General features: G+C 34.0%; 1 protein-coding gene across 1 annotated transcript in view; it reads right to left on the bottom strand.

Moving 5' to 3' along the window:
• LOC123308350 (cysteine sulfinic acid decarboxylase-like) overlaps positions 1-15829 on the bottom strand; it is a 37637-nt gene extending 21808 nt beyond the window's left edge. The window contains exons 1-3 of the mRNA XM_044890965.1: positions 15501-15829; positions 11160-11388; positions 1393-1612 (exon numbers count right to left, since the gene is read on the bottom strand). Coding sequence (XP_044746900.1) covers positions 1393-1612; positions 11160-11388; positions 15501-15769 — 718 coding nt within the window. The 5' untranslated portion in view covers positions 15770-15829. The remainder of the gene's footprint in view (positions 1-1392; positions 1613-11159; positions 11389-15500) is intronic.
• Between the last annotated feature and the right edge of the window lie 6193 nt (positions 15830-22022).

The raw sequence follows: 22022 nt of genomic DNA, 5'->3' as shown, positions 1-22022 counted from the left end.
CATACTATTTGATTTTTGATTGAACAAGAGTTATGTACAATAATCGAGATGCCGAGATGATTGTAGTTGGAGAGCCCACGATGCTATTTCGGGATTTACTCTAGCGTCGTGGAGACCTAGTGGATTTTATGGATTATGGTAGAAACAAAAAAAGGTTCAGCAGTGGCGAAAGCGTCTACAGGTTTTTAAAGATGTAAAAAAATCATCATACATACAGATCAAGATACTGTAGGTTTATTACGTTACGTGTCTTTGATAATAAATTCATGTAAATATAAGAGTTTGCGTGGTGAGGCTAGCTGAATGTTTCAGATTTTCTTAGGAAATGTTAATTAGATCTAAAAATCTAAAGGAAGCTAGCTTTCAGGAGACTGACAATTCGGACGTGACGCAAAGTACAGTGGTAATTTGAAAATGCAAAAACAATCGAGCGTATCAGATTTTCATTCAGATGGTTTATCTCGGTGTTGCATATATCTTGACACATTAATCTGACATTAATCAGGGGGGATTTTCTTATTCTGACAGTTTGAAAATTACAACAATGCTTTCCTTCAAAATTTATTTGCCCCCCTCTACTTCTGATCGTTTTTGTGTTCATTAGTGACATGTATTTCATCAAAATTTTTTGCTTTAACACAGTAACTCAAGCGCAGTTCGGTTCGCCAACTCATTGAGTTAACTCGAAATTGCAGACTAGCGCAATGTGCGCAATGATCTCGAAGTGTCGAGTGTGCGACTTCCACACTCTGCGCTGAGTTCCAGGTCCTAGGGCTTTTACTTTTAGCACTGTATCTGCTAATTCGGCTTCTTCGCACAGAAGGGTAAGATGGGGCACCTACACGCCATCATGATTCTTGGAACTCAATTGAGATTTATTCTCTTTTAGGATTTAGGAAAACTGCAACTAGTTATATTCACATCTGATTGTTTTGCATATTGTCGGTAGAAGTCTTAAATGCTTCTGCAAGTTCTTAGATTTAGTAGCGGAATAGGTCCAATTACCGCCACGTTGCGAAGTCCAGGTTCATGCCGAGTTCAAAGTTGAACATATTTGAATTTTGATAATTCCGGACAACTTTGACAGTTTTCTAATCTCAACCTTATATTAAAATCTTGTAATAACGTCAAATCATTATTATTTTTAGGTATTGTACTATGGAAACATAGCCACATATACTCGGTTCAAGAACTAATGCCATCGAAGCAAGCCTTGAAAGTCCAGACGCAGCTTAATATCTAGTCACAAAATTTCATTAGTAAATTATGAAGTTTTAATCATAATAAGATTATATCAATATAATATGAAAGAACGAGTGAAAAAATATTTGAACAAAACATGCATCCTCCTAAAATATATACATTTCAAGAATGACATATTGTTCTACTTACCTAAAGTGGCTATTACAGCAAATGGAACACAGCCTTGTTCTTCGACTTCTTCGATTCTTTTCATTAAACTGGATACCCTCATCTGACCAATCTCGTCTGTATCTATAGGTACAACATTTTCGTCTCCGATACCCAAAAAAGAGGAGAATTTACTGATGGAGTAGTGGCATTCCTCTGATGTGAATATTTTCAGAGGTGGCAGATTCGTGCAGCCTTTATTCTGTGACAAAATATATATGTAGAATTTATGCTATTTATATTTTCTCACAATTACAACTTGAGTAGATCCCAAAGTCAAATATTCATCTCGATATATTTGGAGACGTTATCGGTAGTCGATGAGTTGAATGATAATGCAAAATTTCGACATGGCTATCGGTAAAAGTAGGTACTCTAATTTCAGGTATATTGTTATTTCAAATTCCTCGATACAATTATCCATAGGCACAGAGTTACATGATGTTAAGGATTGAAGATGAAGCTTTTTTTCTCAGAATTCTCAACAACTCTGAGGATTGACGAAACGATGATTATTTATTCATGGAAAACATCAATGGCACAATGTTACGTAGATCTTGTTTGTGTATGTGTTGTCAACAAGAGAAAAATTCAGTTCGATTAATTTTGAACTAACTACTATGGCAACTGAAATTTTCTTTTAATCTGGATGAACCTCCTCAATGTCGATTCAATCAACATTATTCTCTTTCATACCGGGGCTTCGAAAATAAAACTCACATCAATTCCTCCTTTTCAAGTTAGAAGAGCATGTTATATAAGAAATCCTTCAATATCAAGAACATCACAAAGGTCTTCGGATCAGTTTGTTAGATACATACTTTAGAATCTTCGGATTATATATCGACGACGCTGATGTACCACGAGGGATTGAAAGAATCTTACCGTAATAAGAAAATAGAATAAAAGATGTTGGTTGCAATTAATAAATTAGAAATGCTCCACCTACAAAGGAAAGAATTTTTTTGTGATTTTTCATTTTTACTGTTTTTCATCTGTTGAAGGGGTTGAAAATAAAATGGTTTCAACTTTAGGAAATTGTTGGTTCAAAGTAACTTCACTTTGAATTGAATGAATGTTGTATCTGTTTTGGATGAAATTTGTATGTAAAGAGTAGAAAACAAATATACTCCTTCAGTGGAAAAATTGAAATAAATTTTATTTCTGTTGAAACAATTATGTACATGTTTTCAAAATGAAAAAGACGACCAAAAAAAACATAAATATAAAATTAAAAGAAAAAACTACATAAACTGCTCGAAATGTGCCCCATTTTGATCTAAACATTTCCTTGCTCGTTTCAAAACATCCCAAACTGCTTTCCGAATTACATTCGGAATGTTCTTTATTGTCTGGCTAGCTTCTTCTATTCTTTCAATAAGCTGATCCTGAGTATTGATCTTGAGGGAATATATCTACCAGTGATTTTATGTAACCCCAGACATAATAAGATCCACGGGGTTCAAGCAGGGTATATTGATTTATGTTCGTTTCGCTCATTGTTTTATTTTGAAAACATGTATCTACTAATTGTTTTAACAAAAAGAAATAGATCTAATTCATCTCAATTCTTTCACTGGAACATTCAATCACAACGTCCGGGCACTGTCAATTCCGATAATCAGTTAGGAAACATACAGGGCCTTAATTTTTTCTGGAAATGACGAGAGATGAACTTGAAAATAAAAAGTTAAATGCTCTGCTGCTATAAAAATTGAAGTTAAGGTAATAAATAATTACTGAGTAATGTTAAAATAATTATGTATTCCATATTATGGATCATTAAGAGTCATTTCAAACAACTCTCAGGAATCCAAGTTGTTAAAGACTTCAGTTTAACGTTAAAAAATTTGTGCAGTAAAACTGTGTGCGCGAGAATTTGAAGCACACTCCTCAGCTCAGTTTTTTGTGGTCTTTCCAAATATTGAAACATATTTTCAAAATTTCGATTTACGGCGTGTTGTTTCGAGGATTCAAACCATTCATAATTTTTTGCTGACCTGGACCTGGATTTTCTTTGCGGTTATTGCATGATTCAATTGAGCTTTGAATAAGAAAGACGTTTGATGAATATGAAGAAAATATACCGGGTGGTGACATGGCCTCAGGAAGAAACGAGCAAAATTCATTCAACTGTATCTCGGCTACGAAGACAGTAAGAGCCAATAAATGTGGTATTTCCAGAACCACCTCGATGCCACGTATCCGCCAGTTAAGTATTTCCGTTTCCTAATGAAACACCCTGTATAAGATGGAACTTGCTCTGGACATACATAAAATAGATAAATAGATTTTGGGATGTTCGTATTATAATTGGAAGGCTTACTCTGGTATATCGAAAACTGCATTGCTGATGCACAGGAGACTAGTTATCTACATGTTGCAGATTAATTTAAAAAATATACACTCTTCATCAATAAATGCATTGTTTTCATTACCAATGAGAGTCTCTTCTGAAATTATTTTTTCATTTCCAACTGATATTCTCTGTATATTTACCAGCCAAATATGAATTCTGGAAAATAGTGTCTGCTATGAAACCCAAACAGTCCTATCACCAATCCACAATTCGTAATCCTATACCCTTCATTTAACATTTAGAGAATGAACATATCCACGAATCTGATGAATTTATTTCAATCACATGATCATTATGACGATTTGCCATGAGAAGATTAAACTCAGGAAACCATTTATAAGTAATCTTCGGATATTGAAGTTTCATATTCTCCGGATCGTCATCATCTCGTAGTGAAATTGGGAGAATGTCTGGTATCAATTTTGCCACAGGCCAATGAGTTTCAGGACTTGCGTCTTAATACGGTGACAGGAACTAAATTATTCAATGGAATGGCAAGTCTATTATGGCGATGTAATGAGTGGCTCGGAACAGCAGATTCCGCTGCTGAGAGGATGTGCATATTCAAAAGAGCATATGGTTTCAGTCTTCAGTAACTAGGGAAGTGCGGTTATGTGACTTGATGATGTCACCCGTCACGCTTTGAACCAAACTACTTATATGGTGACTTTGAGTCTTTGAAATTCCACTTAATCGAACTTTTTTCGGGAGTCACGATGATTGTCATGAAATATGCCAAATACGAGTAAGTTCAGCACAAGTTTCTTCGAAGGATTTCAAGAGGCGAATTTATTTAAAAGGGTGTTCAAAAATGCTCCGTTTTCAAAGTACAGATTTCCTCGTTCAATAGAGAAAACGCTTTCTCAAGTATCCTAAATATTAATTCCATACATAATTGCAGTGTAATTTGCGGTGCTATGGTACTAACTTAGTAAGTCCAGTTGCCTTCAGAGCAGCATTCGGAAAATATTTTCGATAAAAAATGGAGACACTAGGCAATATTTTTCTTGAATAATACAAGTGAAATAAAACGTATCATCATTGAACACCTGGAGTATGTTCTCGCCCTTATACTTTCGTGAAGTGGAAGAAGATATCTTCTGTCGGTTATTCGGGATTGGTAGAGAAAGTGGTCCGAATACTCCGAATATGAGACCTGAAGTTATAAGGGGCCCCAAATATATTTCCTCTAGAGCATGCGCGACATAATGAATTCCGTACTGATACACTTCTATTAGGCTCTCAATCATTTTCGAGTAAATGCGCGCAGCCTCGATTGTATTTCTGTAGAAACAGGTGGCGATAAGTTTATTTGTGTATTTACAAAAAAATTTTATGGTTAATGTTTTTGTGGTATTTCTTAACGTCTATGTTCAAATCTGGATAGGTTAAGTGTGAGCATGTTACAATAGTGACCAGTAGTTGATATTCCAAAATAAAAACTAACACGAATACTGAATGGAAAAGAAATTAGATGCTTTAGAAGAATCACATGAAATGTTGGTAATATGGGCCCCTTACGTGGATCATTATGTGACAGGATTTATATTAGGAAGAGTTAGAGAAATCCAGCATCAGCACGCCTGAAAAGACAGGCACCGAACGAAGAGTCTTTTCAGAATAAAAAGCTAAGAAGACAACAAATAAAAAAGCATCAAGCGAAAGACAATGAGGTCAGCGAATCTGAGGATGGAAGTCACGAGTTTGTCCCAGACGATGAGGATATGGATATCAACGAAATTGGAAAATTTGTTCTTGATGACCGTGATGCAACATGCCTATTTCAAACTGTTACCTATCAATTATTCACAAGGGGGCCCATATTACCCGCAACCTGATCCAGATGTAGATATGTACATTATCTTAATTTTCCACACAAATCCCACCTAAATTCAATTATTATGATAATGCCTTTTTTATATACCATACGTAAACCTAAACCTCTGAGCTTGCAGTGTGTCATTTATTGGATATTTATTCGTAAGATCCCAAGATTAAGTGAAAGAAAAACAAAAGGGGGTCTCTTATTGGGATCACCTCTATTGATAACAATGGGAGTTCGTGGGTAGAAGAAGTGGGTGTTCTGCATCGGAATCAAAAAGTATAACAGATATTGTGTTCAGAGAGAGCAGATATTGAGCTGCAGACTGCAGAGATCCAACTCAACTTTTCAAAAGTAATAATAGAATGTTTTTGAGTTTAACATATAAACTCTATTAGACAAGTGGACAATTTTCATTTCACATACAATAATTCATCTACGTTTCGTCACCATTTGTGCTTTCACGGAGACAAATATTGAATCATCAAATTTTTTTTCGTCGACCTTAACAAAAAATGACATTTTACATTCGGATTTTCGGACGAAAAGTCAACTATTTTTGAAGGGGAGTACTTTTCGTACTGATTCACTTTTCGTCCGGATATTCAGCACTTTGCAATATATTAGATCCCGGGATGATTGAATCAATTTTGTGAATACAGAATTTGATGAAAACATAAGTGCCTGTGACAATAACTGTCATTTGATGTTGTCAAATTAATTCTTTACAAAATCGGCTTGATTTCACCAGTGAATTAGTTACGTGGTCTGAATGTAAGTGTTCAGTATAATTAAGAATGGATAGTGATAGCGATATGGATAACAGTAACACTTCACCAGAGCTCAGGGAATTGGCAATTATGGACACCTAGATGAGGCCATAAAACGAGTAACTCCTTACTTTCATAAAGGTATGTGAGGTCGACGAAAAAATTTAATATGCGCCTCGGGAAAAACTGTCTATATTGTTCCGCCTACTTGCTATCCTCGGCTGCACCGCGGCTATGAATTTGCAGGCTAAACTGTAATTGACAGTTTTTCGCCCTTGGAACATGAATAAGTATAAGATGTGACATGAATTGCTTGCCATTGTGTGACTTATTGTTCAAAATTTTCAAAAACTTCTCCTCCACATAATATATCCCCATAACAATTTGTGACCATATGCCGTCTTCTTATTTTTCGTTGTGGAGAGTTATCATCTTCACAAATTTGGCGAAGGGCATAAACAACACTAAGTTCTTAAGAGCGATGATAAATTTGTCATATAGGTTCACTCCTGGACAGAAAAACCGGACACAAAAATTATTCACCAAATTCATTTTGAAATAACATTTTCAGGTATACCTCGATTTTGATTTTGATTATTTTGTTTTCCATTTGTAGAGTATTTTATATAGTTTACCACCTAATGTCGAGTCCGGAATTAGATGGTATATAGGATAGAACTGAAAGTTGAAACTTACTTTAAATTTCTGAACACCCTGTGGAGGTGAGTAGTGACGCAATAATGGCCTTCTAAATGAGTTTCTGAAGCCTGATCTTCGCTTCATATTTTCCTGTTTAAATCACGTCAATAGCTCCTTCTTGAAAAGACATACGATTTTTCAAAGGGAACTATGCAATTTATAACATGAAGAACAATATCGAATTGATGTTGTCGATACTTGATGAAAATCCCTAATTGAGCTTGAAAAAAATTATATTATTTTCACGAAAATGAGTCATTAAACCATGACACGTGTTTCGCTATCACAATAGTATCTTCAGGTGGGTGAAAGTAAACTGAAAATAACTGAAAACAGTTTACCTTCACCAACTTGAAACACGTGTCGTGGTTAAAAACTCATTCTGTGGAAATCTGTTTCTGTTTTATTGTATAATCTATTTAAAGTTCAATTATGGACTTTCATCAAGTGTCGACCACATCAATTCAATATTGTTCTTAATGTTATAAATTGCATAGTTCCCTTTGAAAAATCGTGTTTCCTTTCAGGAAGGAGCTAGTGACGTGAATTACAGGAAAATGTTAAGAGAAGATAAGGCTTCAAAAACTCATTTAAATACCCATTATTGCGTCACTAATTACTTCCACAGACTGTGAAATTTAGAGGAAATTTCAACTGTCAGTGCTACCCTGTATTCCATCAAATTCAATTGAAATTCCTGCAGACCCGACATTGGGTGATAAACTAGATGAAATAGGCTATAAAATGATCAAAATCGATGCACACCTTGAAAATGAATTTTAAAATGAATTTGGTGAAAAATTTTTTTGTCCGGTTTTTTTGTCCAGGAGCGTATTATATACTTAGATTTTCAGGTTAGTTTATTCATTTCGGCCTTCAAAGCTTATGTAACTGAGGAAAAAAATTTTTCAGCAGCCTTCCTGAAAATGAAACATTCGGTACATATGATTTATTTCATCGAAAGATACTTTACAAAACAAGTATTGAAGGTTCAGCTTTTTCGGAATGTTTTCTTTTCACATTCTAATTTCTGGAATATTTTGCGGATTTCAATAATTTGGTATTTTAGCGCTTGTCGTATAAAATTAGTGTGTATTTCAAATTCGAAAAACGGAAACGAGTAGCGAAAGTTAGGCGGCAGGAAAAATATTGTAAGTAACATGTGATTTTACAGGAATTTGTCTTTCACATCAATTTTTTATATTTGGATGACTACAATATTGTTTTTATGTGTGCTTGTCGTAATTCAGTGAGTTTGTCATGTTCACGTCAATATAGTTTTCAACCTTGACAAAGGCTGGAATAGTGCAGAAACGCAGGTGAAAATTCACAGAAATAAAAATTGTCCATTTGCCTAATAAAGTTTTTATTAATTAAACATGAATGAAAGTGCGAGCTATGTTTTTCAGTTTTTTATTCATAATTTCCCTAATTGAGAAGCTGACTGATGAAAATTTTTTGTTTATAAAAGTTGAACATTTTTGTTTTGTAAATCTACCGACACGAAGTCTTGTACAAAATTTCGAATGCAATTAAGACTTTGATGCTTATGCTGGTACCTACTCAACAAAAACTGATAATTCAAGTATTTCTGAATTTCTGACTATTAAATAATCGAATTTTCAAAATTCAATTTGCCCACATAAACACAGCGGAATCAGTAAGTTACCAAAGCAATGTAGGCTTACATCTTCAAACAGAGTTCTTCCGGAATTTTAAAACTGCTCCATGGGCGCTTGCATGGGGGGGGGGGCATGGCCACCCCTGAGATTCCTGACCGCCTTATTGTTTTTCAGCACAACACCTTTAATATTATTTTCTGAATCCAAACGATAATGGAATTACTATATTGTACTACTGATATTATAAATGCGAAAGTTTGTGAGAATATTTGGATGTTTGATACTCTTTCGCGTAAAAACTGCTGAACGGATTCAGATGAAACTTCACTGGAATATTGCTTATCTATCAGAATAACACATAGGCTACAAATTATAAAGTTTTTGTGATATTTGGCCATGTGGAAAACATCGCTCTGATGATGTATGCTTCACAGAAATTTTTTCCAAAGCATCATCTCTTGCTCAGAGTCTCAATATAGAGATTGGAAAACCACGAATTAGCGGTAGACAAATGTACAGATCTAATTATGAAGCATATTCAGCTGAAGACTACTCCACAAAATCTGTATTCATCCCATATTTAGATCATCTGATTACAGCCCTTAAACGAGATTCTCAAAAGAACATGAAATGCTTTCTTCTTTGTTCAATATTTTGACAAAGAATTCAAAATTACTATTGAATCTTTCGCATTTAAGGTCGGCCATATCTATAATATTGAAAATTTAGAAAGTGAGTTTGACAATTGGAATGAGTACTTATTTACTTATCTAAAACAAATGGATGAAAACCGAGATGAAAACATAAAAATAGAAGATCTTATTGGACAATGTAAATTTTTTTCTGCTTTCAAAGAATGCCTTATGCTTATCCTTACATTTCCATATACCTACTACTTGTACTATAGAGCGTAGTTTCAGCACTTTGCGAAGAATTAAAAACCTGAATAAGAGCTACAATGGGACCAGAACGACTTGTTGGTTTGGCAGTGTTGAGTATTCATCGAAATCGGATACTGATATTACTAATTTTTCAAATTTAATATTAGACGAATTTTGTAAGAGTAACAAAAGACTGGTTTTTAATTTAGAATAAAATATTCCTACTCTGTGGTATTACGATTAAGTATTTTGTTTCCAGATTTATAATGATTTTATTTGTTTTTTTTTTTCAATTTAGGATTTGTTAATTTTGATAATATATTTGTTGTTTTTACAATCTGGAGCAATACTGTGTAATTTTGAATCATATTTTAGTGTCTAGTTTTAAACTTTTCTGTTTGCGTCATTCAGGATATATTTCAAGATTCATTATTATTCATTTATTATTTTCATAAACATCGTTTTATTGAGCGCCTATTTGTATTTTTTTATTTCGTTATTACTCGCTGATTCTTCTATTTTTAATAGCTATTATTATATTTATTTCATTCCGTTCTCCATATTTTTTATATTTTTGTAGGTATTGTTTCATAGAATGTGAATTGTTTCGAAAAGAGTATTATTTTACATTACCCTATGTTGTGGAAGTTATAAAAAATATTTTGAAGTGGAAAATCTCATAGCACAACACACAGCCCTCCCCTCACTTAGAAAAAAAATTCACTGGGCTCCCATCAATGAATATAAACACCGAAATAGAAATAAACGGAATACTGAAGTCTCCTACGACAATCATTGACGCCCTTTTTTTTTCAATAATTTTTATGTTGCCCCCCTTGATGACCTCCATAGATGACAATGGGCATATCAGAAACTGACGAGTGAAGATTCTGTAGGTAAAAGAAGAGGAAAGTCCTGTTCACCTGATCAAAGTGTGCTTCGCCATTATTGCAAGACAACGCAGAGAATGCCGGTTTCGACGAGAAAATTTTAGCGGGAACGAATTAAAAAGCGTGGGGAAACCCAATAACCGAAACAATCCTTATGAAAAAATATCAATTAACTATAATAGGTATGGATTATGGGATTCATTCGTGGTGAATTCTCATTAGAGAATTCACAATGGGCGGTTTAAAACGGATCGAATAGGATTTTCCTTTGCTCATCAATAGAGCACTAGCGAAAAATTATAGAAGATACAAAAGGACATTGTACCATCTCTGGGGCTCAGTATTACTAGAAGGAATATAGGCATAGGCCTTTTGTCAATCCTCCAGTTGAAGAAATTCTGAGGACAACGATTCACTTTTCATCTTCCATAGCGTATGTATCTCGAAAACTGAAAGCATGTTTTTGTGCCGGAGGGCAACATCCAAAATATTCCAAAAATTCAGAAAATTCAAAGAGAATAAGTTTTTCGTGGGAATGATGAGGTTTACGGTGTTCTTTTGAATTATACTCCTATTTAATTTGAATAATAATTATTCGTGAAATAGTAAAACCAAATAGAATTGAATGAAAAAGAAGCCTGATGATCTTCGATAAAGAATATGGTATCAAAAAACTTGGGAATCATTCGATATAAACTATTCTTACCTTCACACTCGGAAACCTGCTGAACCGAGCTAAATTTATAGCCATTCCGTTAGCTGTAGATCCTCCAGGGCAAAAAATTCCATCCTGCCACAAGGGACCAATCATGCTGCACACTTCTTTGATCAAAGCTTCCTCCATAAGCGTGAAAACAGGTGCTACTTCATAAGTATAAACGCTTGCGTTCAACGCATCTGTCAACCATTGTCCAGCGAGACCATAAGGATCTAACCTGAAATTAAATAATAAATTTCTCGAATGAGATACTCAAAAATAAGGAATCTCTCAACATTTTGCGAATTAATAGAAGCCCAAAAAATATGCGTATAATTCATCAAATATGATTTCAATTTGCGTCACTCCTGAATGCTGCAGAAAATTAGGAGGCAACCCTAAAGATAACGGCCACGTAATCAATATTTCAACCTTATAGGGAAAAATTAGGTAGGCCATCATCTGGCTCTCAAATTGAAAATTAATTCGGTTTATTTGCATTCTCGATAAATATTTTCGCCCTTTCGGAGAACTCCACTAGCCGAGGATATCCGAGATGAAACAGCTCCGGCTCATTATGGAGCAGGCTCTCATGAATTTCCAATTTTCGAAGACATAACTTATGTATGAAAGCAATGAATTTTCGACTCGGCCCAACTACGCTCGAAATTGCTTATTGATTCTTTCAAATTCGAAATTGCTCAGACGTATACTGGAGATTAACTCCATTTCTCCTTTTGATGTACATGGTGAAACCTGAATTGGTTTGGATAAGTGACCTTTGATTTCCCAAATCCAAATGTTATTTCCACTATTATGGTGGATTCGTGCATAATCGAAATTCATTGTTTGACTATTGCTCATCTATACATTTATGATGAATCGTTGAAACAATTGAATACATTTAGGAATAATGTTGCAATAGGGAATTCTCCTCAATTTGGGTTATCACTGCATATGCAAGTTTAAACTGAATAATTATGAGTTTCATTCATGATTTTTTCAAATTCACCGCAGAAACTATTCAAAATCATCCTTCAAATATCGTCGCTTTGGACGTGAATGGGACTAATCCATAATTTTAGGTTTTCTGAGTTCTGACAACTTCAAAAAAGCTCAAATTTTGTAGTAGTGAAGACATTTGTAGCTTATTCGTTGAGTTCTAGCAAAATTGGTAAGAGATCTAAGCAACAATTTTTTTTTTGTGAATACAACCTAGCGGCTTGGATCGTTTCACTACTGTTTTCGACAGGGCTGATATGAAATATTCAATAGGAGTAAAAAGTAATATCCCGCAAGCTGAGACTTCAACTGGTCAGAAGCTAGGCGTTAATGATTTTCTAGAGCGAAAAAAGTTCAAATCCGTTTTACTCGAAATTTATATTGAGTGGATTAGAGACCCATTCACGTCCAAGGCGACGATATGGGGTTATAAAATTTAAATCGCTTGGTTCCGAGTTTACGACATGGCAACAGCGTCTTCAAGACAATGAGAAGAACAATGTCCGATCAGCTTGTTTATAAAATAATAGCTGTTGATCTACAGACGCGTACATACTGTCGAGGTTCAACTGCAACCGGCCATAAAAATCCCATAAAATTTTACGACCTTCCTCGTTCGTCGCAGACTTCATAGACAGCCATCTTTGTCTATCTCATCAAGATAATGTATTTGTTGTCCTTTATTATCAAGGCATATTTCAGTCGATGTTGCCAGCTTGTGCAATTCTCACAAAACGCTATAAACTTTAAATACCCATTTTTAATTTTCATTTTCAAGTGCTTAAAATAAATTTTTTTGGAAACAGTTGAAATGGTTATTTCATAAAAAATACATCATTTTCGTCAGAAGGAGTATTCCCTGCAATCATTGGATGCTTCATCAGTCAATCATTAATTTTCAAAGCTTTAATTGAAGAGGGAAAATACTAATTTTTTTTCTGAACATTTCACTGTTTATTTTTCCTATGGCTAAAAATAAATAAAATTGGATAAACTGGAGCCAATTAGAATCCCATCGAGTACACTCTGATCTGAGAGCACTTCATTGAAAGGCTTCACGATTAATCTTTCAATTAAGACTGATTGATGTACCTATCTGACTCGGGAATATTTTGAACTGCATTCAAGTTTTCCAAAAACACTATTTGTAGACTCGAATTTTGGTTAATCAGTGTGTTTTGATGCATCATTTATAAATTTTCCCTTTTCGGACAAAACTAACAATTTGAAAGGATGAATATATAGTTCAAATTTCTGGAAACCTTCCAATGGCTCTTCAATGCCAGGGTTACATTAGCATTTTTCGTAGAAAGCATCAGAAGTGTAGATCTAATGATATTAAACTTTTCATTACATCTCTCAGTAAGATAGAAATATTTCAAAAAGAACTATTGCTGATCAAGCATTTTTATAATAAATTCTCTCATCTCGTGAGAATTTTTCTTATTGTCATAGTTAAAGAGATATTTAACAAACATAAACTAACTCGAAAATGGAGGAATCTGATTCAACTTAATGAATAAATCAGGAAACTAAAATATCAACTGCTATTATAGTTCATCATTTTTCTCAAAAAAAAGTAAGCAAAAAATGAGTAAGGAAAGAAGCATAGTATCAAGCGAAGATCAGCCAGGATATTTATATTATTTTGCAACGTGGGTGGTAAATCAGGATATTTTTCACTGAATAAAAATTTATTGCGAGGAATCTCAATTTAACTCTTGGTGACATCCCTACTACTTCTTCTGAGAACTCTATATACAAAAGAATTACTTTTTTGATTGGTGTCTGCATTCTAACCTCAATAAAACCGAATTTTCGTGTTTTCATTTGAATAATCCTCAAAAATATAGAAAATTTAGTGTATTTTTCGGTGAATCTCTCTCGAAATATAACATCAGTTCTAAATATCTAGGAGTTGAACTCGATTCTTTGATCAATTTCATAGCTTATTTGGATAATTTGCGTCTGAATTTGAAAACTAGGAATAAAATCCTGCATAAATTAGCTGGTTCTTTATTGGGTGCTAATGCAACTTTCCGAACAGCTGCCTAAGCTTTGTTTTTTTCGGCTGCTCAATATTGTTGCCCTGTTTGGGTTAATAGGCCTAATGTGCAAAAAATTTATGCGCAGTCAGGGTAAGGATTTTGAACGACAAGTTTTTCACATTTGAAAAAAAAAAACGTAAAATATCCTCAATTTTGTGAGGTTTCGATTTTTGAATTAGCTGCTTTCAGTATTTCCCGAGTAGTGTTGCTTCTTGCTTCGTTCGTTAATTATATCTATTCTAGATTGTGATAAATCATGGAGGAAACAATAAGAAAAGATGTTTCTGGAAGTAGACCGCCGCGGCATCATGTAAAAAAATTGAAAATGTTGAAATGAATCAGAATACTCGGAATGGTAATGAAGATTTCCAAATGTCAGCCTATATTTTTTATCATCTCATTTGATTCAATGAGTAACGGTTACCCAGATAAACTTTGTACCTTAAATGAAAACTTTGTTCATCAGGAAAAACATTTAAAGAAAACAATTTTCAATGACCAACGATTGTCTATGTCAAAGTTTTCATCCTCAGATATATCAGCGTATATATGAAATATATATTTTCCATTCCATAGTCACTCTCCCTTATTTCCGATATGTTTTTTACTTTTTTGAACCTTCGTATATTTTTTACATTATATATTTTATTTTTATCATTCAATTTTTTTTCAAGCAAACTGTTATCTGAGCTCTCTGCGAAAAACTTGGGCCACTGATTATGTCTCCCGTTCATAGCATGGGTCAAGTCCCCCGCACCCCCTTTAAGTCTATTCAACAGATGTTTTCTTGAAACCTTTACAAGTATTATTAAAAAGGTTCATCGTTTGTTAAACAATGTTAATCAATGGATGCAATAAAACTAAATAAAACCACGAACATATCAAACTTTTCAGACAGTGTAACAAACAAAAATTATTCCCTAGTTCCTAACAACAAAATGACGTTCAACCCTCTCACTCCCGAACTATTCTGATGACGGCCAAAATGGAGCCGCCACTAGTTGTGCCTTGTTACGAATATGTCGCAAGCTATTTACGATACCCGTAGCGCTAAATTTTAATTGAAATATTTGAGGTGGTTCGAGTCTCCTACCTGAGTAAGTCTCCCGAAGTCCCCCTACCTATTATTCTCAGTTCTTGAGAAAATTGTACATTATTGGCTAATCAACATACTTGGTTTCAGTATCGGATGGCACAGATGGAAAGCAACAAACACGGAATATCCTTTTTTGTCGAATAGCAAACAGTTGAACAAGGAAGTTTTTTCAGTTTAGCCGTGAAAAAAGAAGTATTACTTTACCCAGAAAAAAGCTGGTTTATGAAATATGGATGTCCTGTCTTAACGCTATACTTTATCGTTTGTTTCAGTAACGACAACAGCTTCTCGTGGCTCTCTCCACTTTGCCCTAGAGAAAAGTCGAACTTCTCCTTCAAACTTTCCGGCATTTGCCACAGGACCACCTTATCACTGCGCGTGGTAAAAACAACATTCTCGAATAAAATTTTTATAACGTCCCGTAGAAACTCCTCGTGTTTCTCACGTTCCGGAATAGGATGATAGTCGATCATGCTACCGAGGAAGACGCAACTGAAGCTTAATTTTCATGGATGATTGGGAGAAAGGAAAATTCGGATTGCGTTTTATATCAGATTTAATCGTCCATTTAGTGCTTCCTTATTCAATTAAGTGAATTGTAGCGAACGCTTTTAATGTTCATTAAGGATTTGGCTTTATGCGAACGAATTAACTTTTGTAAATGAGGATCTAGGGGAAGAGGAATTGAATGTTATGGGCGATGAAGGTAGGAAACAAAGACCATTGAATTTCTAGTATGCAATTCTTATCCTAAGTGTGCTTAAATCTACTCCTTCCAGTGCATAATGGAATGATCTCATTACTCCAGAGTCACACAATATTCTTCCTAGTATCTTATTCAAAACAGACCAAGCGTTTTTGACTCATCGCTTCAGAGAACTTCGTCAATGGATCACAATTCACAAGTATGTAATGAATTAAGGTTTATAATTCTAAATTATTCAGCAGAATGTGTGTAATCTCATAGAATCCCATTTTGAAGCTTTGAGTATAGAAGCAGTGAAAAGGTCTTGAAAACACTTCGATTTTCTGGAACCATATAATCAATCATACAGGTGACATTATCAAACCATGATAATCTACAATATAAATAAGCTAAAACTTAGAACGAAGAAAATATAAATTTTGTAGTTTATACATTAATAAACAAATAAGTTAATAAATCGATAAACAAATAACTAGAGTAGAGATTTTAGGTTCCAAAATTGTCATGATAGGCGCAGTCATTAAGTTTAAAGCGTAGTTACTGGTATCAATTGAAATTAAAATCAAACATGCAGACTAGAAGTGGTACGTCAAAACAGATAAACGGTGGAACACAGAACAAAGTAGGAATTTGATCACAGATACAAACAAACACAAGAAAACATCTTCTTCAGGCTCACTCAAGCTCGTGTGCTAGGTGACAATAATTTATACGTTTCTTTTATATTATTCGTCAACATTGCATTGAGTGTGTTGTGTTATATTGGTGGTTCCTTAGATGTTTGAATATTTCAACTTCCTCTAATACCTCCTGTTTAAACCCGAAATCACAATGATGTATCAATTGGTGTTAATGTCAAAGCAGTGTTCCTCGTCTCTCAGATGTGAACCGAAAATAGATTTATTGTTGTTGGGGTAGCCAAAATCATTCGAGAATGTTAAATCCAATAGACGACAGGTCAAACTGGAATCAGTCAACATTTTATAGAAAAAGTATTCAAAATTCATTGGCCCTTCATACTTTCATGGACAATATTGTTAGAACTGACTACTATTACAACACGACAAACAAAGGAAAACAAATATAAATTTATGAAAAGGTAAGAGGCATCTACTCAAATTTGATTCCAACAAGCTGGATTTCACTGAAACAAAAAATTTCGCGTACCTACAACAACTGATCAGTGTTGCGTCAAACTCAACCCGGAAGAATGCGATTGGTTTTTGAATGGCTATTTGAAGCCAACCTGCTTCGTAGGGAATGCAACACCCTCACAAGTCCTGGATATACTTGACACCTTGAAAACTAAGGAAAACGAAGAAGATATTGATTTTGAGGTGGATTCTTCTCTTGAGTCAGAATCAGAATAAAATTCGAAGCTTATAGGTATGTATCGCTGTATTATAGTATTGATGAAAAAATGTGTGAATGAAAAAAAATTTAAATTATTGTTAATTTTCAATCCGTTTTAATTCCAGCATTTAATCAATGAAGCACCCTACAAAGATCGGAAAAATCGTCTTTCTGAATTCTCGGTCGCCCTCCCTGCTAGCGTTAAACCTTAACATATAAAATCTAGGCAACCATGGATGTGCCCCACTTTTGAACAGGCAACCTAATACTGTGAGCTAGGGGATAAAGTAACCTTCATTTGAAAAAAAGCCAATTAAGTAACTGATGAGGGTAGGTATATAAACGACGGTTGTCTACAAGATTGTACCTGGCAACCTCTTAGGAGTAGTAGGGGAAACTAGGCAAACCATGTTTTCCCGATTCCTCGTGAAATATTCTATCGACTCATGCTCGATTTTCATGAATAACAAATGAAGGTAGTAGATCAAAAAAGGTGATGAAAATTAACATTGTTTAACACCATTGGCCCCTGATTTAGCGAGGCAACCCATTTGCTATCTATCATTCTATCAATGTACATATTTTCTAACTTATAACATTTGTCATTATCAAATAATACATAAGGGTTCATATTTCTTATATCGCATCTTAGACTATTAGTAAAGTGAAGAACTTAATTTCAAAAAATCCCTTCTATTTGATCCACAGTTCTTCACCATGCAATAATTTTCGAAAGATATTTTGAGGTTTTCATCAAAAAATTAGAGAAAAAATGTAATAATCAGTAACTAAAAGGAGCAAGATAAAAAAGATCTGTACAAGAATCAAGCATTCATTGATATATTACAAAAATTCACGAACGAGAGTACCACTACCATAAATATAAAAAAAGGTGAGCGAATTAGAAAAGAATATATCACCACAAAAATTTTGGATAAAATAAAAAATAAACAGAATTTATATAATGAAACGAAAAAAGATCCAAAAAATATTCAATTAAAAAATGATTACTCCAGAGCAAAAAATAGATTACATAAACTTATAAGGGAAGCCAAAACAAAATATTTTGAAAAAAACATAAAAGCAAACGTGAATGATTCAAAGGCACTATGGAATTGCGTAAATAAAATAACTAATGATGGCAAATCAAAAACAAATATAAATTACATCGAAACTGATGATAACGTAAAGATCGAGAGTAGTCAGGAGATGTGCGAGCATTTCAATGAATACTTCAGTAAAATAGGAGAAAATTACGCTAATAAAATATCTGTGCCAAACGATTTCACAGAAAGAAACAAATATGTAGATAAAACATTCTTCTTGCTACCAACCGATAAAGAAGAGGTAGTGAAAACTATAAAAAGTCTCAAATCGAAAAAATCAGGCGGACATGATGGTATAAGAGCAGAAACTTTAAAGGAAATACAAAAAGAAATATCTGAGCCACTTACTTACATAATAAATAAGATCTTTGAAAAGGCCTGTTTCCCAAATATACTGAAATTAGGAGTAGTTAAACCCTTATTCAAAGGTGGTGATAGAAGTCGTATGGTAAACTATAGACCAATTACTCTAATTTCCAATATAGCTAAAATCCTTGAAAGATTGATAAAAGTTCGGGTTTCGTTCAGGTATGTCGACCGAAGACGCTATACAGAAAGCAACAGCGAAAATATATGAAAACATGGACAAAAAAATTCCAACTCTGGCAATTGTAATAGATCTGGCAAAAGCATTCGATACCGTCACCCATGACAAGCTGTTAGAGAAACTCGAAAGGTATGGTTTTCGAGGTAAAATGCTGGATCTCCTTAAAAGTTACTTGTCGGATAGAACTCAAATAGTGAATTTAAATGATAAATACAGCAAGAAATGTCAGATTAACTATGGAGTGCCACAGGGAACTGTGCTCGGACCGCTTTTGTTCATTCTGTATTTGAATGGTATCTTCGAAATGGACAGTGGAGGACAGATTATTGGTTTCGCAGATGACTTGCTGATTTTGTTTCAAGATGAAACATGGGAAAGCCTGAAAAGACAAGCATCAAATGAATTTAAGGAGCTGGTTAAATGGTTTAGGATAAATAAACTTACAGTTAATACAAGCAAGACTAAATACCTAACATTTACCTCAAATAGAAAAGGAACTCCGAATTTAGGAGATTTAGAAATAGATCCTCAAATGAATATTGCGAAAACACAGGCAACAAAATATCTAGGAATAATTATCGATGAAAACCTCAGATGGGATGAACATACGTCATATATCTCGAGAAAACTGAGAGGCATCCTTTATAGATTCAAATTCATAAAAGAAAGCATAAATTCTGTTGAACACCTAAAAATGATATATGATGCATTAGTAGTTCCTCAGCTCACATATGGTATAATAGGATGGGGGGGTGTTCTAGACCGGCACAAAAAAAGTATTGATACACTACAAAAATGTATACTAAAAGTTATGTACGGAAAAAGAATCACATTCTCTAGCGAGAAAATATTCCAGATATCTAAAGCACTTGACTTAAGATTAATCTTTGCTCACAGAATTCTCATCAATATTCAGAAAAATAAAATTTCCATCACAAAGAGAGAACATAAATACCCAACTAGAGCAGAAGAAAATAACTACAAAACAAAGAGAGCAGAAAAAAGAATTGGACAGAGGTGTAGTTCATATTTAGCTCCAAGAATATACTCCGTTATACCGGAAGGTATAAAAAAAAACAAAAATAAATCTAAATTCAGTAAAGATGTAAAGAGATGGATGATTGAAGGAAATCGAGATTTCATAAACAATATGATAAATTCCAGGACCGGATGATTGAAGCCGAAGAGGATAATAAAACCGATTAAGACGAGAAAATGGAAAGGAAAGAGGAAAAATTCACATGAAAAATCACTAACTCAGACAAATATATCTTATAACGAGTCAAGGCACCAAATAAAGTCAAAGTTTTTTTTTTTTTTTTATCATAATCATAAATAAACGTAATTTATATCAGTTAGGTATTAATATTAAAAAAAAGGAAAAATAAGACAAAATTATTGTTGATTTGTTCATAACCGTATAGAATAAGATTTATTTTTTGCTGTACACAGTCGTTCACCTCCGAGTGAATACTCCACAGCTGTAATTTCGGGTTTATCTGTAATGCGTTGCTGAATAAACTCTATTCTATTCTATTCTATTCTATTCTATTCAAAACTTTTTGGATCAAAATGGCCATCTGAAATCTTACAAAAGCTCATAGATTTTTGCGAATGGCCCCGAGCTGATATTTTTACCAGCCTCAGGGGCTTTGTAATACATTTGAAATACAGATGGTGCTCACATCACTTTAGTCGCTTCGTTTCCCATCTTTCTCCTCTATAATATTCGCCCATGGTTCGAATAACGCCCAATTTCGGCCTTCATAAAGAATCATCGATAAATGTCATGACAATTTCGTAGGTAACATTTGGTTTTTACCTAACATGAGGTTTTACATGATAACAGATTTTTTTACCTCAGTTGGAGGATACTTATTTTTTTCCATAATGAATGATGATGAGACTCAGACTGTGCCGAAACTCAGTGAGTTTTCACAGGTTCTAGATCAAAGATTTTATTCACAATACCCCTCTGTTATGAAAAAGGCTGAATAGTTTCAACTCTCTTCGGAAGTCTACATCAGGTTTCTGAAATAGAACAACAATAACTTCAATAAAATTCAAACCTTATTTTAGAAATTACGTACAAATTCAAGAATGAGGAAAAATGTTCGGAAAATATCATGAATTGAATTGAACTTTTGACTTACATTTTACCTTCGTTTGGTTTGGTTGTCAATAATTAAAATTTTGGGATTTGGGAATGATTGCATGGGGGACATGCCATCATGGCCAAACATACTCCAAAATCAACTAAGTTGTCAATCTAGTATTTTATAGTCGGAGAGCTGTGAATAAAAAACCACAAAAGTTTTATAATGGTTCTTGATTAAATATTATGATGTACCTAGTATTATTATAATTGAGATTGTACGACTAAGATTTCAGTGGATCTTTCAAAAAGGGACACCCTTTTGGGAAATGAGTTTTTCACGAAAATCTTCACGACTATTTTTTTAATTTTCACACAAGAGTGAAATTCCTATTATTACGACTAAAAATCTTGCTTTTTTTTATTTTTTATTTTTCGGTATAGCAAACGTCTATTCAATACCATCAGAGATGACTACTAATTTCACACGGTTTCTACAGAAAATAGCAAGCTCCCGATCACATTCGGAGAGTGATTAATGCGGGTTGCCAGAAAACATGTTTAATCGCTTTCTTCAGAATAAATGATATAAATTAGGTGCTCAGCAGTAGGGACGATAAGAACCCCCTTGTGAAGCCGTTTTATTTGCCAATGTTCTCCTAACCAATTGTTCAGCCTCAGAAGTTTTCTTCAGACTTCTTACGTGTTTAATGTTCTAGGTAAAAATTAACGATGCGCCCAACTGGCAGTTGGTGAGACCTTAAAAGAAAGGAGTTATAAAACATAAACGATATTCCATATTATTTCGCCAAATAAATTGACAAATATGTGTCATATGAACAAACTGGCTACGTCACTGCTAATTACTATTAATATACAACTAATCTACAGGATACACATGAATAATTTTTGCATTGCG

Source organism: Coccinella septempunctata, chromosome 2, assembly GCF_907165205.1.
Source record: "Coccinella septempunctata chromosome 2, icCocSept1.1, whole genome shotgun sequence".
NCBI classification, from domain to species: domain Eukaryota; kingdom Metazoa; phylum Arthropoda; class Insecta; order Coleoptera; family Coccinellidae; genus Coccinella; species Coccinella septempunctata.
This window is presented reverse-complemented; position numbering and strand designations above follow the sequence as displayed.